This window comes from Microtus ochrogaster, unplaced genomic scaffold (genome assembly GCF_000317375.1).
Source record: "Microtus ochrogaster isolate Prairie Vole_2 unplaced genomic scaffold, MicOch1.0 UNK23, whole genome shotgun sequence".
Classification (NCBI taxonomy): domain Eukaryota; kingdom Metazoa; phylum Chordata; class Mammalia; order Rodentia; family Cricetidae; genus Microtus; species Microtus ochrogaster.
In genome coordinates, this window is record NW_004949121.1 from 4558034 (window position 1) to 4575341 (window position 17308).

Below are 17308 nucleotides of genomic sequence, written 5' to 3' on the forward strand. Positions count from 1 at the left end.
TTAAAAGAATACAGTTTCCGTGTAATTATTTCGGGTATAAAGCTAGCCGTGCAGGTGGCCAGGTGCTGGGGACGCAGCTTCGCCGCTCCTAATTCAACAACAAATGATTTGTCATAACAATGGTCAGGCATGATCAAAGGCACTGAAGAATGATAGCCGTGCCTTCCATATAACCAAGCTCTGAGGTGGCGCAGATGACAGAAACAGAGAAGGTGAGAAAATACCAGGACATGTAAAGTTTACTTAGCTAGGCCACACATCAGAATGCATGCCATTTGTGAAAAGAAGGAATTCGTCTGTGCTATCATGGAACAAGTGAACTGGAGTCTAGTCTACCTCTGACCTGAGATAGCCCCTCAAGCCCACGCCTCTCTGTGCACACAGGAAAGCGGCCTGCACTGTAGGCTGCATGCATGCTGCGCTGTACACTCTATGCAGCACACTTCCTCTTCCTCAGAGGAAGGTCACAGATGGGCTGCCATCACCACACAGGACATGTCAGTAGTCTTTCGTGTTAAAAGGACATCTGCAAGAGATATTGTTCCTGGTCTCTTCAGCATTGCTCCCCTGGTCCTTGTCTAACAGACAGCTTTATTACATGGTGACTTCTCTGTCTTAGAAACGCCTAGATCAAATCCTTTCTCTTCCATTCTGTGACAACAAGGGCAAGAAGTATGGCAGCCCTTCCATTTATGCATAGGGATACATTGACACTGGTATGAAACCAAAGGCTATAACAATTCCTAAATATGCCATTCTGATACATGCATACCTATGATAAAGTTACTGCGTATTAGCCATAGTAAGAGATTTAATAATCATAACAAATGGAACAACTGCAACAATACACTGTAATGAAAGCTATGTAAAACATGAATTATCGATTTCTAGAAATCTCCATTTAATATTTTTGAATGTCACAGTTGACTCCAGGTAGCACAGTGGCTACAGGCACGGACAGTAATTTTCTAAGGCCTGGTCCAGGCATCACAAAGCATGGCAACTCTACCGCTCACCTTTCTTTATCTCCCTGAATGTCAAGGTTCTTCTCAAGGTGTTCTTTGCTTTCCCTCAGGAAGACTTCATCCTCTCCACTCTCACCAAGAGGCACAGGGGACAATGTCCCTATGCTCGTGCCAGGCCTTGCTGAAGGAACTTTCCAGGTTTCATCCCAGACATTCCCAACTAAATTAACAGAATTGCTGCACAAACCAGCAGCTGAGCTGTAATGGCTTGGCCCTTTGGCAAGCTCCTTGCTCACAGGAGAAGCTGTCCTTTCTGGTGTTGTCTCAGTGCCTACAGGATGCTGGGTCTCCGCCTTCTCTCCTGTCCACAAAATCTCTACTCCTTGAAACTCTACATGTTTGATCCGACCTTGACGTCCCTTGAGGCCACCGGAATCACATCCTCTCGGGTGCTCCCTTACGAGATCAGACCTCTGATCTTTCAGAACATCATCTCTGTCCACAGGGTTATGGCTCCCTCTTGAGCTCCGCAGGGAGGACACAGGACATACTGGCTCCTGTATACAGAGAGGCCCTTGTCTCCTGTAATTAGTTATCTGCGACAGTTCTGCCTGAGCTTCTTCTGGTAAGAGTGCAGTGAGATCCTCCTGGATGTTCAACGAAACATCTGTTGGTACTTCCACTGAAAGAGGTAAATCCGGTGATTTTCCTGGGCCAGCAGGGAATGTTTTATGGGCTCTCTGTGGCTTACGACTGGCAGTACTCAGCTCTTTATCCACCTGCTGAACTGAAAAATCAGCATCTTTGTCCAGTACCTTTGTAGCCTGAAATGTTCCTGAAGCTATTCTGGCTTCGGTAGCTTTCAGAGCAGAAATTAAAGAGTCAATAGGTTGTAAACTTTGTTCCTGAGGGTGACACTGAGAGGCATCATTTGGTCCTTCGGTAACACTGTTGAGCACAGAGTCTTGTCCAGCAAAAAGGTGGACTGCCTGCTGCTCTGGTGAGCAGCATGGCAGAGACTTTGCATCAAGGGCTAGAGAGGCTTTAAGGCCTTCTCCTCCTTCTTCCATGGTCCCATATTCTGGAAATTCATTTGTGACAGCTGGTGGCAGTAAAGTGCTTCCTCCATGATCACCTAAGAATGGAACAGAATGGAAACATGACATCAGAGTCTACTGCATATTAATAAATACCATACATGCTAGGTTCTTAATAATTGTTTACTATTTCCTTCTGTTCATCCCTGTAACACACACTTACTATAACCTGCAGTGGCCCCTTCTATTCAGCCTACATAAACATCACAGAAGTTTCTACGTAGGAGGAGGCGGTCTAATGACTTACACCATATTAATCCTACTTCTCAGGAAATCCCAGAGATGAGACTGTAGTAACTCAGTTCCTTCATACGTACAAATATTAAAATTATGGCAAGTATCATTATCCAAATACCACTGGTGAATAATAAATATTGATGTGGGGCAGCCTTACAAATAAGTCATGACATCTGAGAGTAGACCTCAGAAAAGGCAGTATTTACTTCAACTCCATGAAGATTTTCCAGCTAGAAGTCTGTTCCTCCCTGTCACTGTCTAGGGACGGAGACATTTGTAAACTTCCCTGAAGAGTGACAGCAAAGAGGAAACACACGCTGATAAGGGTTTTTAGGGTTTCGACTGTGTAATTATTTTGCTTTTTTTTTTTTTTTGGATTTTTCAAGAGAGGGTTTCTCTGTGTAATAGCCTTTCTCGACTGTCTTAGAACTCACTCTGTAGACCAGGCTGGCCTTGAACTCACAGACATCCACCTGCCTCTACCTCCCAAATGCTGGGATTAAAAGGCATGTGCCACCACCACTTTATTTATTTTCTTAATTGATAAATAAGTTATATAAATTTTTCAATATAATTTGACATCTATATCATTGTGGAATAACTAAATTAACCTTACATCTTATATATATATATATATATATTGCTAAAAATACTTAAAATCTACTCTTTCAGTAATTTCAAGTACTCATTAACTGTAGCCACTATATTGTAAAAGAAATTTCTTGGATTTATTTCAAACTGAACTTGAGTTTCAATGAGGGATATCTTCATAATCCCCCCACCATTGTCCCCAGCCTGACGGCCACCATTTTACCTTTTGTTCCATGAGTGCAACATTTTGAGAGTCCACATATAAGGCTACCAACTGCATGAAATTTAATTGTATCATATGATAAATTCCAGTATATAAAGCAAGGGAAAATGTGTAACTAGAATATTTATTACAATCAATAAAATTTATATTTCTCTATTAAAGTGAGACCCAATATCAGTCAGTGAGACCTGAGGATAGGAAAATTCCGATACAGGAAACCTTTAAATCAAAGTTTTTACAGGTAATAACTTAGGTCAGAATCCAACCTCCCTCTGAACTTGGCTTTTGTTACAGGATCAGGAAAAGCCTCATCTATGGTATACTAACTTCTGTTTTATGAAAAAGAACTTCTGCTGTTTACCAGCCGCTGCAGAGCTACAAGCTTCCTCTTTAGAAAACAGTTAACGAATACACACATGAGTAGCACGAAAGACCTGGCCGGGGCATTAACAAAATGGAGTAACTTGAGAGAATGTGTTACTACAACATATAGTATTCCCTGCAGACTAAAATTTGACAAACAGTATTCATGAGCATATATGTAGTTTTGTATTCCACCTTGAGCAATTTGAAATATATTTCCAACATTAAGTTTGAATCAAATAGTATATAATCTCAGGCAAATCCTTGAAGTACTTACAGATTCTCATGATAAAACTAGTAAGACATACATACTTTCCTAACCCTGAAAGGAAGCAACTTTCCAAACCTTGGTTTTGGAAAGGAAGACAGCTAAACAATTGGATTGACATTTTAATTGTTTTCAATAGAAAATACAGATGTGGCCTCTAAGTGTTTATATTTATATGCAAAGTAAAATGCTACTCTCTGACCTAATCAAGAGAACTCTGTCTGCAAAGAACAGGGGTACATGCAGAGGTACATGGCTGCCCAGGTGGTGAGAAGTGACACTTGACTGCTTAGCCCTAGAGGGCACATTTATACTACCCCCTCTAAGGTTCAGGAATCTTTGCAGAAGAGAGGCAACAATAGGCTTAGGCACCAAAAGACAGGGAAAGGGATAAAAACTGCTGCCATCTGAGCACATCATAATATCACAGTAGCTGTGCCCCTCTGCAATAGTTTACACAAGACTGGGCCTCTCAACAGTCAATCATGGATAAGGGAACAGGACTTCTTGGCCTAACCCTGCCTGATCAGTTATTGGCTACTGATGGATTCTGGGATGGGGCAGTCACTGTCTTCGGTTGTAGATCCAATGAGAAGCCCACCAGGCTCAACAGATAGTTCCAAACCCATGGCCACACAAATGATCCCGGTTACACTCAAAGCAACAGCAAAACAAAACAACAAAGTAAGCCTTGAATATGGAAAAGGAACCTTAAGAAAGGAGTAATGGGGTGGGAGACTGATGAGAAGGTGGGGGCTACAACAATCAGAATGCACCTTACACATGTATGAAATTGTCAGAGAAAAAAAATTCAATAAACATTATAAATTTTAGCTGGGCATGCTAGGACAAGCCTTTAATCCCAGAACCCAGGCGGCAAAAGTAGAAGAATCACAGTGAGTTCAAGGCAAGGCTGGTCTTCATGGCAAGTTCTAGGCCAGTCAGGAAAATAGTAGAACCTGTCTTTAAAAAACAAACAACCCAAAAAATGCTATATTTTTAAAAATAATATAGTCGGACTTTGATTTTTCCCTTTTGATATTATGTAGTTTTAAATATAGTCATAAAATTATGCAATAATTGCCACTTTATCATCCTCTATAAAATAAATCCCCATATCCATTAACAGTTACTTTTCACTGTAATTTCTCCTCTGTCCCTACTAAGTGCCAGCCTTTATCTCTATGGACATAAGTATTCTGAGCACTGCATATAAGCACATTCATATAATATTGGCGTTTTCTTCTCACTCATGCCACAACAACACTGTGTTCAGGAAGATTCAAGATGCAATATGAGTCAGAATTTTATTACACTGTTTCATCAAATTTCATTTAATTACATAGAATAAGACATTTTCTTTATTCACTCATTAACTAACAAATATTTGGGGGTTGTTTCCCTTTTGGCTATTATATATAACAAATTTATACATAAGTTTCTGTATCAACATATATATTTTAAGTTCTCATGGATAAGAGTGGAATTTATGGTCAGCTGCTGACTGTATTTCTCACGTTTTAAGAAGGTGTGGACAGGCTTTCCAGGACAACTGGACATGTTGTTCTGCTGCCAGTGTGTCCAGGTTCTCCTGGTTCTGTGTTTGAGCATAGAGAGCTCCCTAAAGGTGTAAAGTGACCTTTACCGTGCTTCCGATAGCTCTGCTGACTACTGATATGGAACCCTTGTCATGTGTTTGTCATCTGGACGGCTTCTTTAAAGACCTGTCTGTCCAGATCTTTTATCCATTTTATAATTGCTACGTCTTTTTTATTATTTAATTATAAAAATTCTTCTAAACATCTTACGAGTTGTCTTTTTACTTGATTGGTAGCATCTTTTGAGTTACAAAAGTTTATAATTTTAATAAAGGTCTAACTTACCTGTTTTTCTCTGGTTACTTATCTTTCCGTCATATGTAACAAATCACTATTTTATCCAAGGTTAAAAAGACAAAATCCCAATTTATTTTAATAGCTTTTCTAAGGCTAGCTATTTTAGGTTAATCTTTGTGTAAAGATGGATTCAAGTTCATTCTGTCGCATGTGGACATCTAGCTGTCCTAGTGCTATGTGCTGGCAAAGATGACCCTCCCTGTTCATTTCATTGCCTTGATGTCTTCATGACACACAGCCAACCAACACTGTAAAGCTGTATTGCAACTCTGCACCCTATCTCACTGAGCTGGATCTTCATGCCAGCACACCACTGTCTTGACCACTGCTGCTCTGCAATAGATAAAGTGTGTAACTGGGGGAGTCCCCCAACTCTGTTCTCCCTTTTCTAGACTGCTCTGGCCACTCTGGGTCCCTTATATTTCCTATATAAATTTTAGGATTAACCTACCAGACAGTTGGGATTTTTAACAAGAATAGCAATTAATTAATAGTGCACTGTATTCTTAGCCATATTACTATTACATGGGCTATCCTCCCTTTATTTCATCAGCAATAGTTTTATGAATAAGTTTTAATTATCTGATTAGTTTTATTTTATTTCTATTGACAATATTGAGTGGATTTCTAAAAACTACATTTCTGAACTGTGCATTCCTACTGAAGTACATTGGGGTGCTATTACTATTCTCACAGTCAACTACCTTGCTAACCTTGTGGCTCAGATCTCATAGTATTTTATACATTTCTTGAGGTTTTCTACATGAATTACCTTGTTGTCTGTGAGTAGAGAGGTTTGCATCTTTCCAGTCCCAACCTATCTTTTCTTTATAGTCTCTCAGCTCCCCTTCCAATGGTAGCTCGTTGCTTCTAAACTGAAGAACGGTGTCAGACACCATACCTTGAAAAGGTTTTAATTCTTGTATACACTGGAAGTAAAGTGAACCACGTGGCCATTCTGAACTTTATGCACCGTCCTTTGCCTTTGTTTAATGTCTTTTTTTACTTGACACATTTCTTCTCATCTCAAATGATCACTTTATTTTTACGCTTCCAGATCTAACTCCAATTCACTACTTTTAATTACACCTTTCTTTGATAACCAACTCTTGAAAGAAAGAAAGCACTTTCCTTCACTGGAAATGCCAACAGAACTTTAGCTGTTCACATACATGAAACCAGAGCATAGTGTTAACTCACATTTTAGGGTTCAAACAGCTACGACTTTTAAAGATGCATTATTTTATTTGTGTATATATGCGTGAGTATCTGTTATATCTGTATGAGTGCCCCCATCCCCTGGGAGCTGCAGAGGCAGTTGTGAGTCCTTCAGCATTGCTGCTGAGATCCAAACCGTTCCTCTAAAGGGGCAGAGGGGTTTTTAAACAATGACACATTTCTCTATCCTCTGAACAGCTACAATTTTTAATCTACCATGAAGTATTTTAAGAAACTCTACCATAGGGACACCAAAGTCATACACATACTAAAATCCACTAAGTGAAATCCATTCAGAAGAACAAAGAAGTGTTAGCTGACATCTTCTGGAAGCCTACTTTGTCCTAACAGCTTAGCTTTGCTTCTATAACAAGCATGCAAATAAGCACTGGCCCAGGGAAGTAACAAAGAGAAATAGAGAAATGGGCTCTCAAAAAATATGGTAAGTCCTTCTTCACAATTGCAGGAGATTTATCAAAATGTCATTCAGAAAGAAAAAGGAAAAACATCAAGTGTAGAAAAGGCTTGTGATGCTTGACACAACTTGGCCATTGGTCCAAGGAAATGAGAAAGTAGAAAGAAGGATCCTGCAGGACTCCTTGCAGGCTCTACTACTCCATAAGCTCTCCTGGTCTAAGCTTACTTTTTAGAAAGATCTGGTTTAAGAAGTTTCATTTACCTTTCAGTAAGTAAAGACTGGCACAGACAGTCAAGGGCAAATAATAGTCTAGGGGGCCAAGGAGCTAAGGGAGATGTGCAAACAGTCCAAACAGAGCAGCCTCCAACCAGAGACAAGACTGAGTCTTCAGCTTCACCGGCAAAAATTGGTGGGGAAGATTCAAATGCCACTAAGTAGTGAGGTCACTGCTTTTAATAGCAGTAAAGTTAACAAAAATAGTAAAACAAACATTCTTCTATCTGGAGTAGTTTCTACAGACAAACCACTTTCATGGGCACCACACAGAGCCCTTCAGAGGACAGTCACAAGACATAGCAGGTCTTCCATGCAAAGGAAGGAGCCTTTGCTGTCACACTGCAAGAGCTGCTTCCTTTTGTTGTTGGTATTTCTCGTCACCAGTGCCATTAACAACAAACAAAACACTGCAAAATATTAATCCTGACCTTTACCATGGAATCTTGTATTTATCCCATGGAAGTAATTCCTGTGGAAATCATTATACTTCTATGATTATTTCTTAAAAGGAAAGAAAGAAGATAAGCAAATTTTTATTTTATTTTGTTTTGCTTTGTTTCTCTGCTTCCTTTCGAAACATTGCCCCAGTTTCCGGTACTCGTTCACTCACTCAGCAAACCTTTCTACCTATAACCTGCTATGTGACAAACAGGGAATCCAAAAGCACACTGTCGGACATGAAGTTTGCCTCTGAGGCAAAAAGAGACATGAGTGGCAAGTGAAAGATGCCCAAGGGGAGAAAGAATGGAGAATGGCCATAAACAGACTCAGGATAATCAAAGGCTTGAGCAAAAGCAGAGGTGAGAGCATGAGGCAGCGCACATGCACAAGGGACTGGGTCGAAACAAAAACAGCAGAGCTGCTACCCATCAGGGTGCTTTACTTCATCTCGCTTCCTCTGCACCTAACTGGTTTCCACATATCCCACCAAAGCCACTGCTGCCCTCATCTACCTGCTATGGACTGTCTCTCCCAAATTAAACTGCGCCCATCCCTAGTCTGATACTTGCATAAGACCCCAATCAACATTTCTTTCGGCAGAAAGCCTTACTGAATTAGTTCTGCCCAAATCTGACATGGGGATTGGCTAACTATTAAAAAGAACTCTAGCGCTTACCTGAATATAAAGCACATACTCACAGAACTGGAGTAGCAGGTGCATGGTCTAACTGCACTTCTTTTTCCCTCTTAGAAGAATGTAAATGTAGTCTAAAATATATGTAGGAGAGAAGTGAATGGAAGAGAAGTTTCACTCGCTGAAAAGCTATTCTAGGAGGAAATTTCAAAGTTTTCTATCTGAAATCTTACCTGCTACCTTTATATTTGGCAAAGCTTCCAATAAATTATGTTTCATAGTATTTGGTAAAGTTACTTTCCTGTGATCTGTAAGCCCACTGGCTTTAAATTTAATTTAATACACTGAGAAAGAAATAGGGTAATTTTAGTGTTAACAAGATCATTTTAGCACCGCTTCACACTCTGTATTAAGTAGCCATCTGTTTCTGCAAGCCAAGGAAAGGACTGCAATAAAATGATGGAATAGAAGCACAATGTGTTTCAGTGGCGAGGAAATGAGCCTGTCTCACAGACTAGCTGCGGACAGACTATGCCTTCCTAGCATGCTCTGGGAGAACCAGTATAGGAAATATGCTCTTCCACTCTGGCTAGCAAACTCGAGAGAAAACGGTTCCAAGAAAACCAACCCACGGACCATTTGGCTCACGTACCAGACACTTGGTCACTGAAACTTGAAAAAAGAAAAGCAGCTTTCTTAAGTGATTCTGAGCAGCAAGACCTGAGCTTCCCCAGGTACCATGACGGCCACAGCCAGCCGAGCTCCTTTGGGGATGCACACTTATGAATTCTACACACTTGTTTCCTGGGACCTGGGCCCAGTAGATTTTAGGAAGAGGACCTAGCTTGTTTTTCTTTGTCACCATTAGAATATAAAGTCCACATGGCACTTGGTCTGTTCTTCGCTATTATATCCCTTACAACACTAGAGCCTAGCAAAATGGCCATTTTGTTGTCTAAGTGAAATAAAGAATGTCATAGAGTCAACCAGATGTCATTTAGGAGAACTAAAAGCAATTTTTTTTAAATGCCTCCTTAAACAGAGGTAAAACATGACACATACTCCTGATAACCCAAGACCAGCCTGAACAGGGAATGCTGGAAATTCAGAGAGCTGTCCCAACTTAGAGTGGGCTCATCTTTCCACCATCTCAACCAGGTTCTCTTGTGTACTATGTACAAGTTAAACACTGGGAGAAGAGCAACATAGAAGATCAGAGGACTCCTCCCATCAAGGGCTCATGAGCCAGTGATTCCTTCTGGACACAATGCCTGCAGACAGAGTTTACTGGGTGGTAAAGATCAATTAAGACAACTTTAGCTACATTTCTAGAATTTAGCATGATGCTAGCCAGGCTGTTCACATTAAGCAGAAATTTTACAACTGACCACCCAGAAAAGCCTGTATTGCTCAATATAATAGCCATATATGCATCTGACCACTTAAACTAACTGCATTAAATGAGATGGCTCCGCGGGTAAGAGCACTTGCTACTCTTTCTAGAGGACCTAGGTTCAATTCCTAGCACCCACATAGTGGCTTACAGCCCTCTGTAGCTCCAGTTTCAGGGGATTCAGTGCCGTCCTCTGGCCTGTATAGACAGCAGGCATGCATATGGTGCACAGACATACATGCAGATACGATACCTATACCCACAAAATAAAAAATAAATAAACCTAGAAACTATTTAAGTTTCAGTCAGTGTTCCATATACATCACTAGCAGCTCTCAAACTACTCTGAATACACAGATCATTTCAGTCATCACAGAAAGTCTGATTTGAAAGTGCTGTCTTAAAGCTTTGTACTCAGTATGACCCTGAGACAGCAACACACACACACACACACACACACACACACACACAAGGACGGCACACAAGCACTGCTCAGACTTTCCCAGGCAGAAACTTGAGGGCTTCACACAAGAGACTTGATGTGGGGCTGTGGAGATGGTCCAGGGAGCAAAAGTGCTCACAGTGCAGTGATGTGGGAGTGATTTCTTATTAATAAAGAAACTGCCTAGGCCCATTTCATAGGCCAACCCTTAGGTGGGCGGAGAAAACAGAACAGGATGCTGGGAGAAAGAAGCTGAGTCAGGGAGTCGCCATGATTCTCCCACTCCAGGCAGATGCAGGTTAAGATCATTCCTGGTAAGCTAGCTCGTGAGCTACATGGATATTAGAAATGGGCTAGTCCAGGTGTGAGAGTTAGCCGAGAAAAGGCTAGATGTAATGGGCCAAGCGGTGTTTAAAAGAATACAGTTTCCGTGTAATTATTTCAGGTAAAGCTAGCCATGGGGGCAGCCCGGTGCTGGGGACACAGCCCCGCCGCTCCTATTTCAACAGTGCAGGCACAAGGACCGGAGTTCCCTGACACATCAAAATCCAGGCGTGGGGGTGGAGGGATTGCTCAGTGGTAACAGCACTCGCTGATCTTGCAGAGGACCTGGGTTCAATTCCCAGCACACACATGGCTGTTCACAACTGTTTGAAACTCTCATTCCAGGGAACCCCAATGTTCTCTTCTGGCCTATGTAGGCACTGCATGAATATGGCACGCGCACACACACGTAGGTAAAGCATTCACACATAAAAATAAATACATCTTTAAAAATTCAGGCTTGACTTGGCTACACATGCCTTTAACACCAAAACTAGGGGACGGACATATGTGCATTTTTAAATTCTTTTCCGTGTATTTATTTGTCTGGGAGAAGGCCTACTATGACATGCTTCTAGAGCTCATAGGACAACCTGCATAAAGTATTTCTCTTCTGCTACCATGCGGGTGGGTTCTGGGGATGGAACTAAAGCCATTAGGCTTGGCAGCATATGCCCTGGTCCACTGAGTCACTTCCCTGTCCCAACAGGAAAATTCTGAGAACTTAGCATTCAGGCAGGCTACCTAAAAATGGCAGACTTCCAGTTCAGACACCCCATTTCAAGGCATGATAAGGCCGACAGCAACTGAAGCTTCTGCATGAACTTCCCTGGTACATACATACAACTCCCACACACGCATCACACACACACACACACACACACACACATATACACACACACACACACACACACTAAAATAATGAATCAAGCAGGCCAGAGGCTCAGACACAGTGAAGCATGAGCAATTCCGCTCCAGAAACTACACTGCCCTCTAGAAATCATTCTGACAATATAAAATTAAGTGACTACATTTTTGCTGTTCAAAAAAAAAAAAAATTACAAGTTTCTACCTCCTAGCTGGAAGTTCCAATAGTTCAATCGATAGATTAGACAACCAACCAAAATTTCCAGAGGTCAAAAAGTCTCCACTCCTAGCTTCATCATTCTGATGTGGGTTTGCTCTTATCCCAAGTGATCTGGGGTACTTTTCAAAGAGCACAAGGTTTAGGCCCTTTGCTGGAATACTGCCCTCCCTGAGTGTAGAGCTCATTGTGAGAGTTGCTAACACAGCTAGTGACTACACTTACACAAAATTGCAAAAGTGATCTTGACCACAAAAAACGTAAACATTACTACGTTTACTACATTTGATAGTCCTTAAATAAATTATATAGGGGTTTAAAAGATAAAGGTTGAGAGAAATAAGGTTTTGTGATAAATAAAAATAGAGTTATTTTCCCCCCAGAGTTTGCTATTCATGTTCTTGGGTATATTACTTGTTTAAAAAAATAAGCAAATTCACTTTGCTAAGGCACCAGTGAGCTTGCATTAACAGTCTATAATCTGTTTTCTGAGACTAGTACAGATCATCACATTTTCAATCCTTTATAAATCACAGGTCATCTAGCCACCAAAACCTGTTCCCCCCTCTTCTCGTGTGTGTTATTTCAAACTGCAATAACATATAAGAAAACTACAAATTCTTGAATTATTTTAATAGTGGAAGTTTTGCAGAAATAAGCTAAAGGCAAAACCTTTGACTTGTTTAGAAGCAATTCATCCCCAGTGATGGGAAATTTTGTAATTTTGTTAATCAAAGATTGTGAAACAAATGCCTCATTTGCAAAACAAATACAAAAATCAAGCCTTTAAAAGACCTCAATCACATTTTGCCTATAAGTAGCTATAAATCTTATCTATGAAAAACAGTGATCAATAACCTCTCTAGAAACAGATGCACAGCTTACACCCTTGATGCAATGGAAGGGGCTGCACCAAAACAAAGCAGGGGATAATTTAATCCCCTTGCCAAGCAGTAGAAAATGTATCTGGTATGATAAAAAAAAATATATCAGAAAATGAGTGTGAGTAATGCAAAACTGCCAAATGAGTAATTCAACTGCATTATATTTGGGGACACACTCTTCATCCAAATAAAAGTCATACTTTGGAGACTACCATATACAGTGGACAATACTCACTATTTTATGGACGCTGATAGCTCTCTAAATGCATGCATATTTAAGGTTTATGTGCTTCAAAAGGGCAGGAAAGACCTGCCAAGCCTTATTCAAGCTTTTAGCGTGTGCATACAAATACAGAATGTTCCATTAATTGGACATTCTTCGCCTGGTGATTAATAGTTACAGCTGTGCTTACCACAAACTAAATCCCACATGCTAATGATTCAGTACCTAATTTTTCTCATTCAGTCCTAATCCCTACAGGAGTGATAGTAGTTTACCATGCTAGTCAGTCTCAGCAGAAGCCTTGTCAACTACAGTGCAGCAGACAGCATTCGGAAGGTCAGAGGGATGAGACCAGAGCAAGGCATTAATGCACAGAGCACTGCTCCCCTGCAGAAACCTTTTGGCAGGAGCTTATCTGTAATCATTACTTTCTTAAAACTGGACTCCTTTTTACTCAGCCTGAACAATTCCCCAGTTTTGTCTGCCTCCAACTACTTTTTAGGCCCACACTCAAATTTTTTTCCTTTAGCTTTACCTCTTCTCTCCCCTGTATTTTATTCATTCTGTCCACTTTCTAAACTTCTTCCTATTTCTAAATCTATGCTTCTAATATCCGGTCTTAAAATTTCTTCATATCACTTTAGCTTTTATTGGGTTTCTTCAAAGAATAAAAATTCACACCAAACTCCTAACTCCATAACATGATTAGACCAGGCTTTCTTTTACAGAAGTTAGCACAGATGTGGGAACATTAAAAGAAACTTGTCCTGTGCATTTTCATGAAGCAATTTAACAGGGAAGAAATTTAAGCTGATGTCCAAAATACTATATAATTCTTTTAAAAATCATTACGAGTGGCAAGTAGTAGTGTTATTAGCAGTGATAACCAGCCGCAGCTGTGAACTCCTTAGCGAGGCAGATGTCAGCATAAACAAGCAGCCTCACTGAGCAGAGACCAGGACCAAACCTCAGCTGATCTCCAAGGGCTTCCATGCTCAGTAAACCTTAGGGCTTAAAGTCAGGATTCATCCCACAAACTGATACAAACAATTCTAAGTAAATCTACCATTGAAAGATGAACAGAACGTTGAAATTCAGTTTTTCTAAAGAGGAATAAATCTTAAAATGCTATTAAATGTTTCTGACAGAGAGGCAAGAAGCACGAAGGAATCACAGACAGTTCTTCTAGGGGACACTAGACCTCAGTGTCAACTTCGGTGGGAACATTTGGGGCCATTTCTGAAGGCCTCCTCAGCCCCTCTGGGCTACTTAGCCTCCTAGCTGTGCTTCAGACATGCAGATGAAAAGGAGCTGGGGTTCTTTAAGAGAAACTCCTCCCCTATCCCATCCAACACCAGCTCTCTAAAGTCAGAAGTAGCCTCTATCCTCCTTCTGCCTGTATAATGCATCACAAAAAGGGAGCCTATTTCTCCAGGGTGATAGAAAGCCCTGTTCCTAGGAAAACTGCTTGGGACACAGGGATGAAAGAAAATAAAATTGTAGGTAAGCACGATGTTCTACTCTCTGCTTAAAAATAAAATTTGGAAAATTCAACATCAGATACTAAAATCAATATTCCAAGCTAAGCAAGAGAGGTACTGGGCAAAGCATTTGGAGGCCCCATGGTATCTTTCTGTTTTCTGGGGGAATTAAAGACTGGTTGGCAGGGACACCCCAGAACGAATGCAGTCTGCTCTTCTAGATAGCCAGCAGGATTCAGCAGAACTTGGGCTCATCCCCAGAAGTCTCCTACTGGGATGGCCGGAAAGACAACAGCGGTAAGCAAAAGCAGTCAATAATACAGACGGACAATGTCAGAGCAGCATTTCACAGAGAGAGATAAATAAGAGCTATTGCCTGCAGAGACCTACAAATAGAGGTTACTCACAGAGATTACTGTAGCTCCAGCAGTTACCCATTGAGCATAGAAAATGCCCCGTTCATCAGTTTAACGCTTGAGAAAAGTTAACCAGAAAAGAAGCGAGCTAATGCAAAATGTGCTGTTCTAGTCAACTGGAAGCAAATTAGTTTCAAATTTCCTGGAGGCCCCTCTTGCCCTGCACTGCACACGGTGATGTCAATGGAAGCACTTTGAGCACTTGGAAGCAGAGCTGAGCCGAGCCCAGGAACTGCAGCCTCAGCCTCTTACAAAGGCAGGAAGAGCCTGCTCTCCTGCTGTGCTCAGTCTCAGGCGCTCTCTACCTTGGGAGCTTACCGAAACAGCCACTGTAGGGCTTTGCTACAATTGTGAAAACTACTTCCATAGAGGTAACTGAGATGCCGGGAGTTAGCTTTAATGTAACCATTCCCCTAGTGCAGCAGCAGGAAGCCGGCAGAGGCTCGGAGAGGATCGTACCATCCTGGCTGACATCAGAGGTGGGGCTGTCATCCTAGTATTATGCAGCATTTTCTCTGATGCTGAAATGACACACATGAACCGAGATGGGCCGGTTCCCTTTAAAAGCATTTAATTCTTACGTTGTTCCAACGGAAGAGGCAAATGCAAAAACGCTGCCCAGAAGCTGCTCCCATGACATCAATCCTGCACTGGCAGTTCTTATCTCACTGGTAAGTGCTGCTGTCACCCAGGCATCTCGCGAATGATTAGATTACATTACTGTTCCTCTGATAAATTATCAGTTTAATGGGTAATTGATAGTGCTTGAAAAATGTGACATGAAAAGATTGAAAGTCATGAAGATCCAGTTTTAAAAGCCATGGCATAAAGTTTAACACCACTAAAAGGACTTTGGATGTGTACCATACTTTTCAAGCAATCTCAGTAAAAGCACTCATTTTATAAATAATAACACGAAACTAACCCATAGTGAATGACATAATACTGACCCCTGGACTTGGTGTAAATACTAAAAATAATCTTGTCTTTGGCTGGGAGTGTTCCTCCATGCTAGAGCACTTACCGATCCCCGGGTTAGAGCCCCAGCACTGAAAAAATAAGAATCTTCAGTATCATTAATATTCTAATCCGCATGAGAAGCAAAGGCACGTCAAGGCTAATTTTTTTCGTATTCTATACACTCAGTGAGCAGCATAACCAGGTGACAGAAAATGTGGTAGTTTTAATTCAGAATGTCCATCTTTATAAATAATAGATTAGAAACTGTTTAGTGATGTGCTATACACCATGCTAAGCAGTTTCATTTTGCGAATTCATCTATTCCTTCCAGATGGTTCTGGGATAGCTACTATTATTAACCCATTGTACAGATGTGACCACTAGAATACAAAAGAGGTGTGGGTCATCTCAGATCAGGGGAGTAAAATTCAAACACAGCCACTGTCGCTCTAAACTTCACCCTCTGTACCACTAAGCTACCCTCCTTCCTAGAAGCCTGCATGCCAAAGAAAGAATTCTGAAATAAGACTATTATTTCCAGGGTTTCAAACAATAGCAAACCAAACAAGCCCCTCTCTTAAGAAGACTAAATGATAAATAGGAGGACAAAAATTAGATGGTATACTCAGGAACGGCAGACTGGTAACAGAAATAAAGCCAAGACTCCACTTCACAGCTGACAGCTTGTCTTACCTGAGGAAAACAGCTTACAATCTCCGAGCTTTAGTTTCTTGACCTCTAAGCTATGAGCGCTTGGCTTATTGACTGATATAGCACTGTGGTAAGAGCACATCATCCAGACTTACAGCCTAAACTTCTTTACTTTACAATTGTGTCACTTTAAGTAGTCCTCAGCTTCAGTATTCAAAACCACAGAAACAATAGGGTTACTCTAAGGATTAAGTAACTGAAGTATGCAGACAAACCACTCAGATGAGCAACTGTATCTAGTAAAAGCTCCACAGTAATTATTATAACTGTTATTACCAGTAACTTCCATTTCTTGGGGTAGGAGCAGGATCTAACTAAATAGTTCAGGATGGCCATAAATTCCTGATTTTCCTGCCTCAGTATCCTAAGTGTATAGGCGTGTGACAACATGACTAGTTTATTTTTAACTAAACTGCCCAACTCTTCCCTTTCCCAAACTCTGAGAAAACCTGCTAGAATTATTGCGGGGGGGGGGGGCGCTAGGCTGACTGGAAAGGCAGAAGGCACAACTTCTGTTGGCCGCATCCAGATATTAACCAACCCACAAATCACCAGCTCCCAATGGATGCACTCTGAAGCTGGCAGCAGCTGTCAGAGATTCCTTACAAAAGGAGAGAGGGACAGACGCCCTTTGCTCTCCCTTTCCCTTCCGCGTGAGTAAGAAAAGAGGGGTCTTGGGCTGGAGAGATGGCTTAGAGGTTAAGAGCATTGCCTGCTCTTCCAAAGGTCCTAAGTTCAATTCCCAGCAACCACATGGTGGCTCA

General features: G+C 41.2%; 1 protein-coding gene across 5 annotated transcripts in view; it reads right to left on the reverse strand.

Moving 5' to 3' along the window:
- Positions 1-17308, reverse strand: part of Psd3 (pleckstrin and Sec7 domain containing 3) — a 457750-nt gene that overhangs the window by 274287 nt on the left and 166155 nt on the right. For 3 of the 5 annotated variants that reach the window (XM_026789576.1, XM_026789579.1, XM_026789577.1), the window contains one exon: positions 1017-2100. In XM_026789576.1, coding sequence (XP_026645377.1) covers positions 1017-2100 — 1084 coding nt within the window. Of the gene's footprint in view, positions 1-1016; positions 2101-14864; positions 15302-17308 lie in introns of those variants that run through there. The other 2 variants (XM_026789578.1, XM_005367763.3) reach the window with 2 other exon arrangements.